The 17,527-nt window shown below is 44.6% G+C and overlaps 1 protein-coding gene across 1 annotated transcript; it reads left to right on the top strand.

Annotated features, from left to right (window-relative positions):
* Positions 1-934: 934 nt before the first annotated feature.
* aldh1l1 (aldehyde dehydrogenase 1 family, member L1) lies at positions 935-14,893 on the top strand (the record flags this gene model as incomplete). Its single annotated transcript, XM_079218568.1, has 22 exons — positions 935-1,061; positions 2,517-2,751; positions 2,835-3,000; positions 4,403-4,504; positions 4,769-4,858; positions 5,106-5,243; positions 5,677-5,802; positions 5,885-5,976; positions 8,055-8,202; positions 8,293-8,412; positions 8,758-8,885; positions 9,519-9,669; positions 9,812-9,882; positions 10,364-10,469; positions 10,664-10,751; positions 11,279-11,372; positions 11,464-11,563; positions 11,648-11,746; positions 12,124-12,289; positions 12,445-12,550; positions 13,243-13,442; positions 14,480-14,893. The coding sequence occupies 22 exons, from the start codon at positions 935-937 to the stop codon at positions 14,533-14,535; spliced, it is 2,709 nt and encodes a 902-aa protein (XP_079074694.1). The 3' UTR covers positions 14,536-14,893.
* Between the last annotated feature and the right edge of the window lie 2,634 nt (positions 14,894-17,527).

Here is a 17,527-nt window from a genome sequence, read left to right as displayed (position 1 = left end):
AGACTTTGATGTGTGTGTGGGGGGGGGGGGGGGGGGGGGGGGAGGTAGATTGTTTCATAACCACTCTAAACCACAGAGCTTTATCATGATATAATGCCTGCACATACACAAATTGAATTCATTTGAAATCCAGAGCATTAATCTCAGGGACTACTACTCAGGGACACCCATTGGTTTGCCGCTTTAAAGCCTCAAGTTCTGCGTTTTGTACGTTGCCATCTTGACTTTTTGCAACCAGTGAACGGAAGTGAACCTATTACCAATGTGGAGGAATGACAGCTACAGCTAAGGACAGTAGAGAGAATGCATGTTTAAGACATAACCTCATTGGCTTCACTCGTCAGAAAAGGAGGTTGCAGCCTTGTTAATGAAGCAGCAAACGACTACCGGCTGAGATATAGTGGAGTAATATCTCCCTGAGCAGAGAAGGAAGTCCCTTTCCCTCTGCGTGTTTTGTAATTTAAACTTCTCTGTGTTCTGTAGCCGATTGTGCAAGTGAGTCCTACTGGCTAGCTAATCGTGGGGTAATTGCAGAAGTGTAGCACCCACCTGCCGGTTCTCCCTCAGGTTAACACTGTTAGCTTTGTCAACACTGCTGCTGTTGTTTGTACTGTTAGCGCTGTTAGCTTCTAGCCACAAGCTTGTCACCATAGACATGCTCTGAAATTCAAATTGAGTACCTTTTAATGGCCTCTTGAAGCTTTTATTGCCCTCTAGCCGAAGACAAATTTGAACAAATTAATTAATGTCAGTTACCTGCGAGTATGAAAAATGATATGCAGGAAGTGAACCTTAGCCCAAGAAGCCCTCGCTTGCAATATTAAATGTATTTTGTTCTCGTATGTGACATAATCCACTTACTTTGATTCCGTGTACTAAATACAAACACACGGTGTGTGTTGCCGCCTCTTTCAGAACACAGTGAGGCGTGAGGATGAAGATTGCAGTGATTGGACAGAGTCTGTTCGGCCAGGAGGTTTACAAGCAGCTGAGGAAGGACGGCCACACCATCGTAGGAGTCTTCACCATCCCTGACAAGGATGGCAAGGCTGATCCACTGGGTGAGAACTATACTGTCTGAGTGCATGACTTAAGGACTAGTTAAAGTGAAATATTTCAGCTTGGATCGGCAACATTGGAGAAACTAGCAATTTTGATTTGATTGTGGTAGATTTTAAAGTGCTAAAATGTAAAGACACAGCTCAGTGTTGCTAACTTTTTTAACGTAGCTAGCAGCGTTGGCTCAAAAGTCGCAGAGTTGGCAACACTGCCATTCGCCCTTTGAGGCCACTCCCCCAAAATAATCATATGGGAAAATCAACAACGAACATGGCTACTGTTAGCACTGACATCTGTCAAGCTAGCAGATTGTGGAAAACTCTGGTGGTGATCAATGAGTGCCCTAGCAGAGTGGCAGGCAGGTAGCTACATCGTAGCCTGTCCAATCATTTCAGAGCATGATATATTGATTGCTTTCGGGTCTTAAAGGAAATTTCAACATGTATAACAAAAACTTTTTCCAAAATACATTGCCTACTAGGGATGGGAATCTATGCACCTCACTCATTCGATTCCGAGGGCTACGATGCGATTATTATTGATTTATCTTGCTGCATTAACATTTTTATATACATGATCTCATTTTGACTATCTGCATATTTGTAATGACTCATCTTTACTTCCATTAATTTTGTATTAATTAAATATATGTAATACATAGAAGAAATGTGTCAACGAGATGGAAATAATTCCAAGCATTGCAAAGAGAACCAACAAGAAAGTAACGGGGGTTACTTTATGTCGGTTACTTATTCAGTCTCTCTTTCAAACTCAAACCAGAGTTGGTGATTACTGGAACAGTAGAGAGACTAACAGAGATGGGGTTTTATTTTCTTACACAAGTTAGTGTTTTACAATGATCAGCTTTGAGGAGTACATACTGTATATCGACTGTTTCTATTCACATGTAACCTTCTGAATTCAGGGTATATTTTGACCAAAAACCAGAGTTGGGGATTGTTGGAACAGTAGAAAGCCTAACAAGACAGCTGATGAGTTTTAGGTTGAGTTTGAAGGAAATGTGTTTTGATTATCAGCGAGGTAAAATTACTGATGTCTGACTGGAGTCTGGTGGCTTTGAGCAGAGCATTTATAATGGCCCATATCCCTGTTGATTTAGTTTATTATATATTCACTTCAAGACACGTTTCACAGCATCGCGTCGGAAACGGGGCGACTATGTTTCCATCACTGCCAATGGAGGTCCGAGGTAGGTTTTTTTTGGTCCAGTGGGAAATGTCCAATATTTCAGCCCTGTGACGTGTCCGGGTTGTAGCCCGCCCAAGGTCAGCTGGGATTGGCTCCAGTTTCTCGCGACCCTGTGAAGTATAATAGATGGATGGATGGATGAACACTGGTCAGCATGAGCTGCTTGTGTTTTCAGATGGAGGTAGAGATGGTTCTAAATAAAATTGTATGGCACAATTTCATCGTCTCATTGTTCTTTTCTCCCACAGCAACTGAGGCAGAGAAGGATGGTGTCGCCGTCTTCAAGTTCCCCCGCTGGCGTGTGAAGGGCCAGGCCATCCCGGAGGTGGTGGCTCAGTACGAGGCCACTGGCGCAGAGCTCAACGTCCTGCCCTTCTGCTCCCAGTTCATCCCCATGGAGGTCATCGACCGGCCCAAGCACGGCTCCATCATCTACCACCCCTCCCTGCTGCCTCGGCACAGGGGAGCCTCAGCGATCAACTGGTGAGTCACGTGACATCATTGATGTTGGGGTCGACGTCAGGGCGACAGGCCCAGGTATTTTACTTGCGGTCTCTGACACGCAGGACGCTGATCCACGGTGACAAAAAGGGCGGGTTCACAGTGTTCTGGGCCGATGACGGACTGGACACCGGACCAATCCTGCTGCAGAGGGAGTGTGATGTTGAAAGCGACGACACCGTCAACACAATCTACAAGAGATTTCTCTTCCCAGAGGGGGTCAAAGGCACAGTGAGTGTGGTCATGGGGCAAAGCATTGTGGGTGGAGCAAACACAGACTGTGTGAGGTGTTGTGGGCAGAAAAAAACAAGTTTATTATGAAGACATTGCATACATTTATTCATACAGATGCTTAGGATTGTGATTTGAATGGAATTACAATCCAAGCTCTTATGTAAAGGAGATGCTACCTTTGCTCTCACCTGCCGTAGTTAAACTTTAACATGCCTCAGAGGTTAAGGAAGGGTATCTAGCACAGTTTTATAGCAAGTGCTCTGTCTGTCTAAAGCAGGGGAAGTCAATAAAAAATCAATGAGGTCCAGTTAGAGATTATTTCCTCATCAGGTCCAGAACATCATATAATCTCTAACTTGTTCTATGATTTAGTGACAAATATATTGTCGTAACAGTTGTATTAACGTCTGTATGTAGTCAACAACTGACTTTCAAATCAACTAACTGTCTGAGAATTATTAACAACAAGTTAGTGTGTTTCTAAATACTGTTCAGAAAATTATTAAAGAGCATCTTTGATCATTTTCTTAGATGCTGTTTCTCACATGGAGCGTAACGTTAGCTATGATAGCTGACATTAGCTAACGTCAGCGCTTGTTCCAGTTGACGTTTGCCAGACCAGCACAAGTCAGTTCACAAAAAAAAAGTTCACTTTAATCGGCCCAGATCTATGTGGAAAAAAAGGCAGACATAACAGAATGAAATGAGTTCCAGGAGAACTCCTGACAGACATTAGCGTATGCTAGCTGTGTAGTGTCAGGCTTCAGAGACCAGGGCCAGAAGACTGAAGTTATCTCTTCTGCAGATTAAATAGAACTCACGCTCTCCTTGCCTCAAACCCCTCCACGCCAAAATGGTGATATAAAGTTAATACTAAAAGTATTTTATTTTTTCAGTGGAACTTTTTCGGAGCCAATGTTTATAATTCCAAATCGTTTGTTTCGATGCCATATCTTAGTCACTATTCTAGCTCCTTGTTTTCATGCCGTACAACCCCAAGAAAAACAGTGTCTCCCTGGATCAGTGGGACAAATCTAAAACCTTACGTTATGGTATTTAACATGAAAATATACATTTCATATGATTTTTAGTTTATGAAAAAAAAACAGTGGTATGGCCCTTTTTAGTCAAGAAATAAACAAAAACGACCACATTGGTTAGATGATGAAGTCAAATAAAAAAATGTAAAGAGTATTTTTTCTCATTAACAACACTAATTTGTGAATCCAGATGAGAGCCATTAAGGCCCTTTGTAAAATCATATGCAGAGTGAATAAGTGAGGGTATCATGTTGTGGGCCCTCCTGCTCCCCTCCCCACTTCCCCAACATAACAAACAGCAGGATGCAAAGTCCATACAGATAACAACAACAACATGAACTGCATTGTTCTGGTTCCAGGTGGATGCAGTGAGGCTTATTGCAGAAGGGAAGGCTCCGAAAATCACCCAGCCACTAGAGGGAGCCACATATGAGTGCATTCAGAAGAAAGACAATGCTAAGGTAATATATACAATCTGCCATCCAGACAGATCAGTGCTCTCCAGGTGGCAACCTCCGGTTCTAAAAAGTGAAGCCAATGCGGAAGAGCCTTAACCATCCGTTCTTTCTAATGACCAGATTTTTTTCCCTCAGTAAACACCGTAAACATGAGTTTATGGTTTCAAGTCTTCTTCAATATGATCCGATGAATGTTTTTCCAGTGCTTTCATGTGTTGTATATTACATGTTAAGACATAATGACGGATTCCTTATGACTGTTGGCAGATTGACTGGAGCCAGTCTGCTGAGGCTCTCCACAACTGGATCCGAGGAAACGACAAAGTGCCTGGTGCCTGGGCAGAGGTTGATGGACAGGTAACGCAGCATCTGGACCGTGTTTTCATCCGGCAATAATTTCATTTTTTACAGTTTCTGGGTTTGATACACAGTGTTTCAATACGTACCTAGAAGCTAAGAAAGAAAAAAGGTTGCGATTTTGGCTTCTGTCAAACCACACACACACACACACACACACACACACACACACACACATACACATTTCTAATGCCAGTAGCATGTGTTTTGTTAGACCTCGTCCTCACCAGTGTCTCTATTCCTGTAGAAAGTGACTTTCTACGGCTCCACTCTGGTGGATAACGGCACCGCAGCTAACGGTCAGCCCCTGGAGATCCCCGGAGCCAGCCGCCCCGGCATCGTCTCCAAGGCCGGCCTGGTGCTGTTTGGCAACGACGGCAAGGCGGTAAGTCTACGACGATGTTTACGGCAGCTTTTATCCGCAGGGCTGTGTTACTCCCATCTTCTCCACTGAGTAGAATATGAACAAAGTGGCCCGTTTCCTTATTTTTGAGTGTATCGACATGATTCCGTGAAGTAAATCCTCACGTTTACTGGACGAACCTGGCGTTGTCAGACATTCATAACCTAGATTTAGGGTACAAATCAGTTTAACATCAGATCAGAACAGATGAACGGGCAGATACGTATTTCCTGCAGGTCCTTAAAGTGGATTAAAATGACCTTTTAAACAAATGTCAGCACACAGAAAGGGTTAAATAATTTCCTTTAACTCTAAAATAGACCACTGCTAATGACAGTAAGATTTCTGTCCATCTATCTCGAGGTGAAACCGGTTGCTTCGTCATTATCATGTCGTGCTCTCTGTTCCTCCGCAGCTGTTGGTGAAGAACCTTCAGTTTGAGGACGGGAAGATGATCGCTGCGGCGCAGTACTTCCACACGGGGAGCAGCGCCGCCGTGGAGCTCACGGAGGAGGAGAAGACCTTCGCTGAGCAGATGAAGGTAGGGCGGTTAAAACAAAAACCGTTGTATTTGTCCAGTTAAAAAATGTCCCGTGCTGACCCTCACCGATGTTTCCTCACAGGCGGTGTGGCAGAGCATTCTGTCTAATGTCAGTCACATTGAAGACTCCACTGATTTCTTCAAATCCGGTGCTGCTTCCATGGACGTGGTCAGGTAATGACGCTGGAAGGTGGATTTATCACCGTAAAAATGATTCATCCCTCGAATGTATTTTCCTAAACTAGCAACCCGGTAAGACTACGGGGTTGTCTTACCACATTGATGGAACGTTTCCTTCATTTGATCAGTTCACTCGTGTGTTCAATTTACCGACGTTCCACCTCGACAGATACTTTGAAAATCTGCGACTTAATTCGTAATTGCTAAATGTCACCCACCCTTTTTAAAAGTCGGTCTTTGATGCACTCTCAGCCGCCACGTCCCCACTCTAACCTTCTGCGCACCAAGCCCCCTGCGCCTATTATCGGGCATGAAAAAGTTACACATTTGATTTATTATAGTTTCGTTTACAGTGGACCAGCTCTTTACCCTCGCAAGATTACTGGAGGGGTCCTGGGAGTTTGCCCAACCAGTCTACATGTGCTTTGTAGACTTGGAGGCTTTCGACCGGGTCCCTTGGGGGTTTTTGTGGGGGGTGCTGCGGGAGTATGGGATGCCGGACCCGTTGGCACGGGCCATCCGGTCTTTGTACGCCTGCAGTAGGAGCTGTGTTCGTATCCTCGGTAGTAAGTCAGACACGTTCCCGGTGGGTGTTGACCTCCGCCAGGGCTGCCCTTTATCACCGGTCCTGTTCGTGACCTTCATGGACAGGATATCTAGGCGCAGCCAGGGGGTGGAGAGGATCCGGTTCGGGAGTCTCGGGATCGCCTCTCTGCTGTTCGCGGATGATGTGGTCCTGTTTGCCTCCTCGGACCGTGACTTCCAGCATTCACTGGGGCATTTTGCAGCCGAGTGTGAAGCGGCAGGGATGAGAGTTAGCGCCTCCAAATCTGAGGCCATGGTGCTCTGCCGGAAACCGGTGGATTGCTCCCTCCAGGTGGGGACAAACTGCCTACCCCAAGCGAAGGAGTTCAAGTATCTCGGGGTCTTGTTCACGAGTGAGGGTAAGGTGGAGCGGGAGATCGACAGACGGATCGGTGCGGCTGCAGCAATAAAACAGGCGCTGTACCGGTCCGTCCTGGTGAAGAGGGAGCTGAGCCGGAAGGCGAAGCTCTCCATTTACTGGTCGGTCTATGTTCCAACCCTCACCTATGGTCACGAACTCTGGGTCGTGACCGAAAGAACGAGATCTCGAATACAAGCGGCCGAAATGAGCTTCCTCCGCAGGGTGGCCGGGCTCACCCTTAGAGATAGGGTAAGGAGCTCGGACATCAGGAGGGAGCTTGGAGTCGAGTCGCTGCTCCTTTGTGTCGAAAGGAGTCAGCTGAGGTGGTTCGGGCATCTAGTCAGGATGCCTCCTGGACGCCTCCCATTAGAGGTTTTCCAGGCACGTCCAACTGGTAGGAGACCCCGGGGAAGACCGAGGACACGCTGGAGGGATTATATCTCCCGGCTGGCCTTGGAACGCCTCGGGATCCCCCAGAATGAGCTGGAAAGTGTTGCGGGTGAGAGGGAAGCCTGGGTCGGCCTGCTGAACCTGCTGCCACCGCGACCCGACCCCGGATAAGCGGCTGATAATGGATGGATGGATAGTTTCGTTAATTATCTCCAGAACCACTTCGTTGTTTAACTTCATTTAAAGTGCTTACAATATCGCAAGCCTTGTGAGAAGAGACATCTGGTGTAAAAAATTATTAAAGTAACTGTTAAGTTTGAGTACTTGCGTGGGCCCGTTGGTGGTGATGTCATTGTGATGCACAAGAAAAGTTCTCATATCACTGATACTACCCTCGTGCTTCAGTATCATCACTACCTCCGCCAAATTCTACTTTTACGTTACGTAGTGTTGTTGATTTGCTAATCCCAAAAAATCACACATATAAACCAAACGCTTACTGTATATAAAAAAAAAAGAAGTATCAACACATCAGTGTTTTAGCGTTCTCATTGTGAGCATGCTGACGTTAGCATTTAGCTCAAATCGCCACTGTGTCTATGTGGCGCTTTGTATGAAAAGCATTAGCGCTCAGAACACCGGGAAACGCAGTAGAGGCCGTACACTAGTTTAATTTGTTAAGGGTCATTTCATCGTACTAAGAAATCCTGATGAATACGTGTTCCTCCTCTTCCAGGCTGGTGGAGGAGGTGAAGCTGCGGGCCGGTAGCTGCCAGCTGCAGAACGAAGACGTCTACATGAACTGCACCTTCCGGGATTTCATCCAGATGTGCGTGAGGAAGCTGCGAGGGGAGGACGACGAGGAGGAACTGGTTGTGGACTATGTGAGTGGCTGTTACCGGATGCTGCTTGTTCCCGATGAACCCTCGGAAAGACCATGCGTTCACTTTGTTGTGTACTGTTTAACCCCTTAGGTGGAGAAGAACATCAACAACATGACCATAAAGATGCCTCACCAGCTGTTCATTAATGGAGAGTTTGTGGACGCAGAGGGAGGGAAGACATACAAGACAATCAACCCCACGGACGGCACAGTAAGGAAGCCGTTATGAATATTACTTTTAATATTATCTAGAGCACACTACATCCCAAAATTGTGTCTTTTATAAAACATTTTATTTTCAAGACCTAAATAAATAAATACATTTTGTTTCTGGTGTTGGTGGCTGCAGCTGTTTATATGTTGCTATTCTAGCTCTGGGTATTAGCGGATGAAATATGATGACGGTAGATGCTAGCGTTCGTGAGAACAAAGTGAAGTGAAAATCATTGTTTATGTAATGCAGGTTTTACAGACTGAATTAGTCACGATTTTCTATCAGCAGTTTTCAAATTGTACGGCTTTGTGACTTTACATCCCGCGTCCGTCTGCCCCGTAGGCCATCTGTGACGTGTCCCTGGCCCAGATAAGTGACGTGGACAAGGCAGTGGCTGCTGCCAAGGAGGCCTTTGAAGAAGGAGAGTGGGGCAGGATGAACCCCAGAGACAGAGGCCGACTCATCTACAAGTCAGTGCTTTTTTTTAAATAGAGGTCCAGTTAGAGAAAATTTCCAAGAAATGTAGCAACGCGTGAAGAAAAAGACTGCGAGCTAGCAAAAGGCCGAAACCTCCGTTTCTAAAGAGTGAAACCAAAGTGTCTTAAATCTGCATTCTCTCTAATGTCCAACAGGGGGCGACTCCCCTGGTTGTATAGAAGTCTATGAGAAAATTACTCTACTCCTCTCTTGATTTATTCCCTCAGTAAACATTGTAAACATAAATTCATGGACTAAATCTATAGTTTCAAGTCTTTTTCAATACAGCATGATGTTCATTTAGTAAATGATGGTCCCATTTAGCTTTAGGGCGGGGCTACCTTGTGATTGACAGGTCACTAACCAGAGCCGTATACAGCGTCTCCATCACCCCTCCGTCACTTTCGTTCACAAACCACTGGCTGCCGTCACAACAACGTCATCCACTTTCTATATGCAGTCTTTGACTGGCAACCATGTAAATAGTGCAGGTTTCAAAATATTCCAAAAGAAAAGCGCTGTGCAAATGTTTAATGGGGAAGGATATGCATTTATTGTGTTTGTCTCAGTGATTCAAGAATCAAATGTTCACATTTTATTATATTCTGCATCTTATGCATTTAAAGGCTGGCTGACCTGATGGAGGAGCACCAGGAGGAGCTGGCCACCATCGAAGCCATCGACTCCGGGGCTGTCTACACTCTGGCCCTGAAGACTCACGTGGGCATGTCCATCCAGACCTTCCGCTACTTCGCTGGCTGGTGTGACAAGATCCAAGTAAGACCGCCGCTTTTAGTGTCACTCGTGGAATGTAATCAAACTCACTTTGAAAACTTGAAACCACCAAATGTCCTGCATGGCCAGTCCGCAATAGGATACCGATAAATACATTGAAATAAATGATGTCCTCTTTTCACAGGGGAGCACCATTCCCATCAACCAGGCCAGGCCCAATCGTAACCTCACCTTCACCAAGAAGGAGCCAATAGGGTGAGAGAGGGGATTTTGACACATATCTTGAGCAGGTAGAAGATGATTAACTTTCAGGGGTTAAAGTGGGCCAAAGTGACGCGGCACCTTCCACTAAAGAGTAAATCAACCTGATCTTCAGAGCAGAGTATATTTTCTTTGCCGTTCCTACCAGCTCATGCCATCAATCAATGTAGGTTTGGTTAAGTTGAAAACACACAGAGACAGCAGGATATTTGTGTGATTCAAACAGCTGTCTATGCAGATGATAAATGTGACAAAAATCTTGACCCCTCTGCTCCGCTTCCAATAAACACTTTCTATGTATACATCCCCCACCTGCCAAATCCCACTTTAACCCCTGATTACATAAAAATTGTAGAGGCACTACCTGACACAAATTTTAGTTTGCTACTAAAACTCTGAAGCAAAACGGCACCTGAGGTGTTGCCTTGAATCACTGAGTCATCCCAGTGGTTTTCTTCCCTTTCGTTCCTCTCAGAGTGTGTGCCATCGTGATTCCCTGGAACTACCCGCTGATGATGCTGGCGTGGAAGGCAGCGGCCTGCCTGTCGGCCGGAAACACCATGGTCCTCAAACCCGCTCAGGTCAGCCTCCGACCACGCAGGGCTCAATGTGAAGTAGATGCTCACGGCTAGGCTCAGCCGTGCTTTGAGCTAAATGCTAACATGCTTTTGGTAAACAGGTGTGATGTTTACCGTGTCTTATAATAGCATTCTAAGATTTGATTAGCAGCTAAGACTGGTGGGAATGTCTTAAGAGCAAAGCATCTTGTTCCCAGGTGACTCCACTGACGGCGCTGAAGTTTGCAGAGTTGGCGGCGAGGGCGGGACTGCCCAAAGGAGTGATAAACATTCTGCCTGGATCAGGTAGGAACAGATAGGTAGGAACACGGTCAAGGAGGATTATTTGTTCTCATCGTGCCACATGATGAAGAACGTGACAAAACGAGCAGCGTCCGTTCCTTGTCAAGCTTTTTCTACTTTTGAGGACAGCACTATTCTCGGGGCGAGTCTGAAGTGAAGCCACTAGATGTCGCAATCCCCCTCCCCCGCGCCATTGCATTCACTTCATAACAAGCGGTTGCCAGTTAGGCCAAGGATGTGAGTCGGAGAGTGCGTCTTTACTTATAGTACGGCTTTGTTGTGTATACAGGGGTTTGACGGGATCGGACGGAGACTCATGAAAGTAAAAGACTTGAAGAGAGGACAAAGGTCGTGTTCGCTCTATGTTCTGCCACTTAATAAAAGAGATGAACCGAGAACAACGACTCATTACTTTAAGTTCTGAGCATAACCTGAAACATGAGGAATAGGGTCCATTTTGAAAAACACCAAAGTTACCTTTTCTCTAATGAAGCTATACTGTTGTTATTAACCTCTTCCTTGTCTTCCAGGCGCTCTGGTGGGTCAGCGCATGTCCGACCACCCTGACATCCGTAAACTGGGCTTCACAGGTTCCACTGAAATTGGAAAACACATCATGAAGAGGTGAGAGGCAAAAGTATTTATTTTTCTCTAAAGCTCTAAAACTGAATGTAACATCCCTGTTCATCGCATCTGCGTCCTCCTCCATCTGCAGCTGCGCAGCCTGCAACGTGAAGAAAGTTTCTCTGGAGCTGGGAGGGAAATCCCCTCTCATCATCTTCGCTGACTGTGACATGGACAAGGCCGTGCGCATGGTAAGTCCATACGCAGGAGCACGTTGTTGGTCATTTTGTGCACGTTTAAATGGGTGCAGAGGTAAAACACTCTGTGTGTTTCAGGGCATGAGCTCCGTGTTCTTCAACAAGGGAGAGAACTGCATCGCGGCTGGCAGGCTGTTTGTGGAAGAAACCATCCACGACCAGTTTTTGAAAAAAGTGGTACGTGTCTTTTGATCTCACCCTGGCAGATTTTCTTGAGCAGCTCTAGAGATCGACTTGTCAGTCTGCTCTTCAGAGTCAGCCCTAGTTTGTACGCTGCCTGTAAATGCTAATTCAAAGTTGGTAACCTGATAACCTTGCTGGTCAAGTCACATTATGAATTGATTGTGGAGAGGTTTTTTCCTTTCTCAAATCTGAGAGACAACCCGCTAGCTTCACTGAGCTAGCTTCACTACAGTTAGCTTCACTGAGCTAGCTTTACTGGAGCTTGAAGGACACGAGGACACACTATTTGAATAAATTGACTTAAAAGCACTCAATACTGAAATGAGAGCGACAGTACAGATCTCTATTTTGGGGGTTTTCATTTCTCTCAGGTTGATGAGATCAAGAAGATGAAGATCGGTGATCCGCTGGACCGCTCCACTGACCACGGCCCTCAGAACCACAAAGCCCACCTGGACAAACTGGTGGAGTACTGTCAGACCGGCATCAAGGAGGGGGCCACTCTGGTCTGTGGAGGCAAACAGGTGCAGCGGCCAGGTGAGTCTGCACTGCAGCGCGATGATGTAGAGCGTCTCAGATATCAACCCGTCAGTTTGGTCCAGCTCTGATGCGACGCCGACGATGCAGATCGACTTATTCCTTTTCTCATGAAGGTTCTGTCCTGTGCTGTCTTGCTACATGTCTGCTTCCAGGTTTTTTCTTCGAGCCCACGGTGTTTACTGACGTCCAGGACCACATGTACATCGCTATCGAGGAGTCGTTCGGCCCCGTCATGATCCTCTCCACGTTCAAGAGCGGGTGAGGCTGATTCAAGACCACTTACTGACTCGTATCCCCATTTTTTCACATGTACCGCAGCTCAGAAAAAAAGTTCACAATTCAACTCGTTCTCACTACCAACCCGTCAAATACCAGCGCTCGGCCAGTGGCCCTCGGCGTCTGATACTGAGGCACCCTTTAGTGTTGATGCACCGGGCTGACCGGGTTTACTCCAATGTAAACCCATCTGCGTCAGCATAGCATAGCATAGCATAGCAAGGAGAAAGTCAGCATAGAGCAGTCAAACAAATGCAGGACTTCGAGTCCTGTGTGAAACCATGTTTGACTTATTTAACATATGATGTGTTGCGTAACTTCCATACTTTAGTAATGGCAGTTACGTAACAAAGTTATTTTTTGATACGAAACGTAGTGCTTTAACCCAAACCACTATGTTTTCATACGAAGCACTTTTGTTGCCTGAACTTAATCAAGTAGTTTTGTTACGCAAGTAAACCTATGTTGAAAGTTTACTTTGAAAACTGATTATAAGTCGAAACTTTCCTCGAGACATTACAATGAACTGTGAACGCAGACTTTTATTTTGAAAACCGACACATCATCTCTGACCCGGCTAGTTTATAGGGCCACTGGTATTTGGCTGTTTGGGAGTGAGAATGTGAGAATGTGAAAGCCTTACCCTGTCTTTCCTCCCTGTGCCCCTGCCTCAGTGAGGTGGACGATGTCCTGAGGAGGGCCAACGCGACAGAGTACGGCCTGGCCTCGGGTGTTTTCACGCGGGACATCAGCAAAGCTCTGTACGTCAGTGAAAAGCTCAACGCCGGCACGGTTTTTGTCAACACCTACAACAAGACTGATGTGGCCTCGCCTTTCGGAGGCTTCAAGCAGTCTGGCTTTGGCAAAGACTTGGGTAAGAAAAACTGCTGCGGTTGCTGAGTAACTGTCGTCCTTTTATTCATGTACTGTAATAGAATTCGCACTGCAGTTAAAGTGAAGGAATTAAAGATGCATTCAGGACAGGGTTGCAGTAACACTTGGACTAGTTTAACATTTTGGGATAGCCGCTAACATTAGGAGTTTGATACCATCTGCATGCTAAATGTGTAGTTACAAGCCTCCGCTCATTATCCTATCTTAAAATAAAGACTGGTGACAGGGAGACATTTAGAATGGATCTGTTCAAAGGTAACAACATCTCTCTACCAGCATCTCTAAAGTTCACTGATAAACACGCTATATGTCGTTTGTTTAATGCTATTCTGTGCCTGCGGCTGTCTGAACCGGCTCAGCCAAACGTATAGAACAGTCAATAAAATATGTTTTTCAAAAGTGTTAATCACTGCAAACAAGAGAGGTTATTGAGCATACAGTGATAAATAAGCAAAAAAGATGCAAGATTAGCCGTGGACAGACACATATATTATATATACACATATAGAATATTTAAATAGTTTAAGGTTTGAGTCGCTACAGTCTCTTTTAAGTACCTTAGGCCTACATGTGTCTTGATTAATATTCTTAGTTTCATTTTGTATCGTAAGTTATAGCTCCTTCATAGCTTTACCGATTGTAATGTAGAAATTCAATAAAACCAACAAAGCACCCGAGCTCCACTCTTTTCTGGGATAGTTTCACATCCTGTGCACCAGAAATGTTCCAAGGGACCATAAGTAGAAAGTGTTTATTTAACCGGCTATGCATGACAATGTAACACAACTGTTTTGGCTATTCAACTGTATCGACTAACAACTATCTACACCAAATCTACATATTTCCTGAAACTCAGCAGTTAACAAGGAAACGGGGAGAGGTAAAAGGCTGATGTTTAAACCTCAACACCTTTTTAAAAAGATAGTTCCACATCCTGCTCCAAAATGTTGACAAAGTGCTCAAATTTGCGGCAATTAATATCCATACTTACAGTCAGTGTCTCCGTCACTCCGACAGGACAAGAGGCTCTCAACGAATACCTGAAGACGAAGGCAGTCACCATTGAGTATTAGGTCAGATCACAGGAGGAAGAGGCGGCGAGACATCAGCTCCCCACAGCCTGAGGCAGTGACCGAGCGGAGACATGCAGAGGGATGGACGGGGTCATGTGGATGATGGAGTGATCAAGAAACTCCACTCAGACCTTTACTAGTGACTAATAACACTGTATGTGCCTTACCATGTTCAATTTGTCTGAGCCATGTTGTAGAAAGTAACCTCTGAGGCTGATTTTAATCAATGTGATAAAGTTCCAAAAATGTTTTCACAGATTGCATTAATTTCTAATATGGCTTACATTAGGTCAGAAAAGTCTAAAGAAATGTAAGAAATGTAACATGAGAATGTTTTTGGTTATCAATGAAAACTGCTGATCACAATCGCCGCTGTGTCTCTTTATTCGGGTTGCGTTAGTACATCTTTGGTTAACTTCATGATGCGGTATAATTTAGATGAAAACCTATCGGTGGTGTCAACATGAGCTGCATGTATGTGTGCAGGCAACATGTATGTTCATACAAACCCAGGGTTCCCATGCAGCCTGGAAAACCTGGAGAAGAGTTGACCAGTTTTCCAGTCATTGAAAACACATGGGACAAGAGAATACATAAAACACTGCTTTCTTCCTGACGTGTTTTAAACGTCTAAATCTTCTAATATACAGTCTATGGTTTACATAGAGTGCTGCAGGAATTTGTACTAAAACCTGAAAACCAGTCAGCATTGTTCCGGTTCCCTTGTCCGAAGTCATTAGTTTTTTTTAAATTGTAATTTTTTGGGGCGTTATAGCGTACACTTGTATGAGAAAGGCAGTTCCTAACAAGTGGCTAAATGAGATTTCTAAACGTCTTAACGCCTGCTGGTCCACCTTTACAGCCTTGTGTATTCAAGGTCATGTGACTGGTGTAATTTATTTATTGCCTAACGTTAGCTTTTAAGGGGACCATTGGGATTGGGCCACAAACCTTCAGCGACCTCTGGTCAGTGTCCTGCTTTTTGGGTTCTCACTCACTGATCATAACACTTATTCAAACAATTTAAAAACAACACACCCTGAAAGTTTTAAGTAAGCTTATTATTTACTCATAGTATTTCTGTTAAATACTGAACTCTTTAAAAAATATATATATATATATGCACACTTATTAGCAATAGCATTATTATATAATTGTACTCATTTGCTATAATGGCCGGTATGTGTCATGTCATTTGCCTTTTAAACACATTTTTATACGTTGCACCTTTTTAAAAAGAAAACAAGCAAATTCTAAACATTAACTAACATTATCAAGAATGTGAAAGATGTTGAGTCTCTGCAGCGTCCAGTCTGTCCAACATGAGAGGACGAAGAGCTGAAGACGGCTGACGCTCCTCGTCCGTTGACCGGCTCTCAGAGTTTCAGCAGTTTTTATCATAGTTTATTTTTTAACAGATTAATTTAAACTGAGATTGTATGAAACTAGTAGTGGAGATGAAATGCTGAGCCTTTTTTCTATGGACCAGGTGGTTGGATATTTCATATTGCACCTGACTGACCTTTTTTTCTCTTTTTCTTTAATTTATCGATCGTTCCCGATGTTATTACAAACATGACATCACCCATCCTATTAATATTAAAATTGCAATAGTTGTTTTGGCCTGAAAACCAATTGAAACACACGTACACGCATACACACATACATATCTCCCCTCATCTAAAAAAGCTACACACACACACACACACACACACACACAGGTGCCTTTAAACGTGCTTTGGTTGTAGGAAATACATGTTGCAGTATGAAAAGAGTAATAAGGATCATACATATGTATATTTATTTAAGTTAGAAGAACTTAAACTACTTATTTAATAATGATCTCGTCCCACCCACAGACCGTCTGGTCCCACCTGGTGAGCGTCACACAGCCCGGAGCTGCGCTGCCCTCTGCTGGACGGCAGCGGAACTGTCCTCACGCTGACATGTTTTTCATTCTAAAAAAGGACCCGATGGGAGCTTTTGGCTTTTAGAGCACACCGCCCCCCCCTACCCACTATGATCACGCCGCCGTGTTGTGCGTGAACATCCCCTCCTCCCACGCGCCCTTCCTCCTTGGTGCCTTCCGTGAGCTTGGGGATGGGCACAGTTCTGCAGGAGCGGGTGCCGCAACAATGCCCGGAGAGCCGCGTCTCCGTCAGGGACAAGGAGTGGAAGAAGAAGGCGGCGTGGAGCAACAGCAGGCCTGGTGTGGCCAGGTAGCGCGAGCTCCCGATGCTAATGTCTTACTATGCGCGTAACAGCGGCGCCAGAGAGATGTCGCGTGCCTCTTTAGCCTTCGCGGGGATGCTCGCGTGCCGCGCTTTGATCTCCAAACGCCGCGCATTCCTCCGTCGTCTGTGTAATTCATTACGATGAGAGAACCGTCGTGTCTGCACCGCAAATACCGGGATATACGTCTCTACATGTATGCCGCTGTATTGGGTTAATTGGTTGTGTTTAATATTTAATACTTGTTTCTATATATATATATATTTTTTTTTTCAAGCACCAGAATGGGCAGGCGGCAGTCACAAAGGAAGTCACTGCAGCCGCAGAACACGCTGCCGAGTCAAGAAAATAACAACGAGAAGGTGAGCGTGAGTTCGAGTCGATTAATCGGTTAGTCAGTCACAGAAATTATATGTTGTATGTTGTAATCAATTATTCATTGGCCAAACATTTGCTGATAAGAGCATCTCGGATGTGTGTTTCTCTGCTTTAGAGAATTTATATCACCATAAATTAAATGGGTTTTGAACTTTGTATAATATCGAACAAAGCAATTTTTTTTTTATTTCAATTAAGTCTGATTAATCAACAGTGAAAGTTGCAGCATTACTGTGTGTGAAGTAATGATGTGTTTAAAGGTGCAATGTGTAATGCCTAGCGTAGCCTCTTCTCATTATGTTGACAATGCTATATATATATATATATATATATATATATATATATATATATATATATATATTATTATAATAATAATAATAAT

This window comes from Taurulus bubalis (genome assembly GCF_910589615.1).
Source record: "Taurulus bubalis genome assembly, chromosome: 5".
Taxonomy (NCBI): Eukaryota; Metazoa; Chordata; class Actinopteri; order Perciformes; family Cottidae; genus Taurulus; species Taurulus bubalis.
This window is presented reverse-complemented; position numbering and strand designations above follow the sequence as displayed.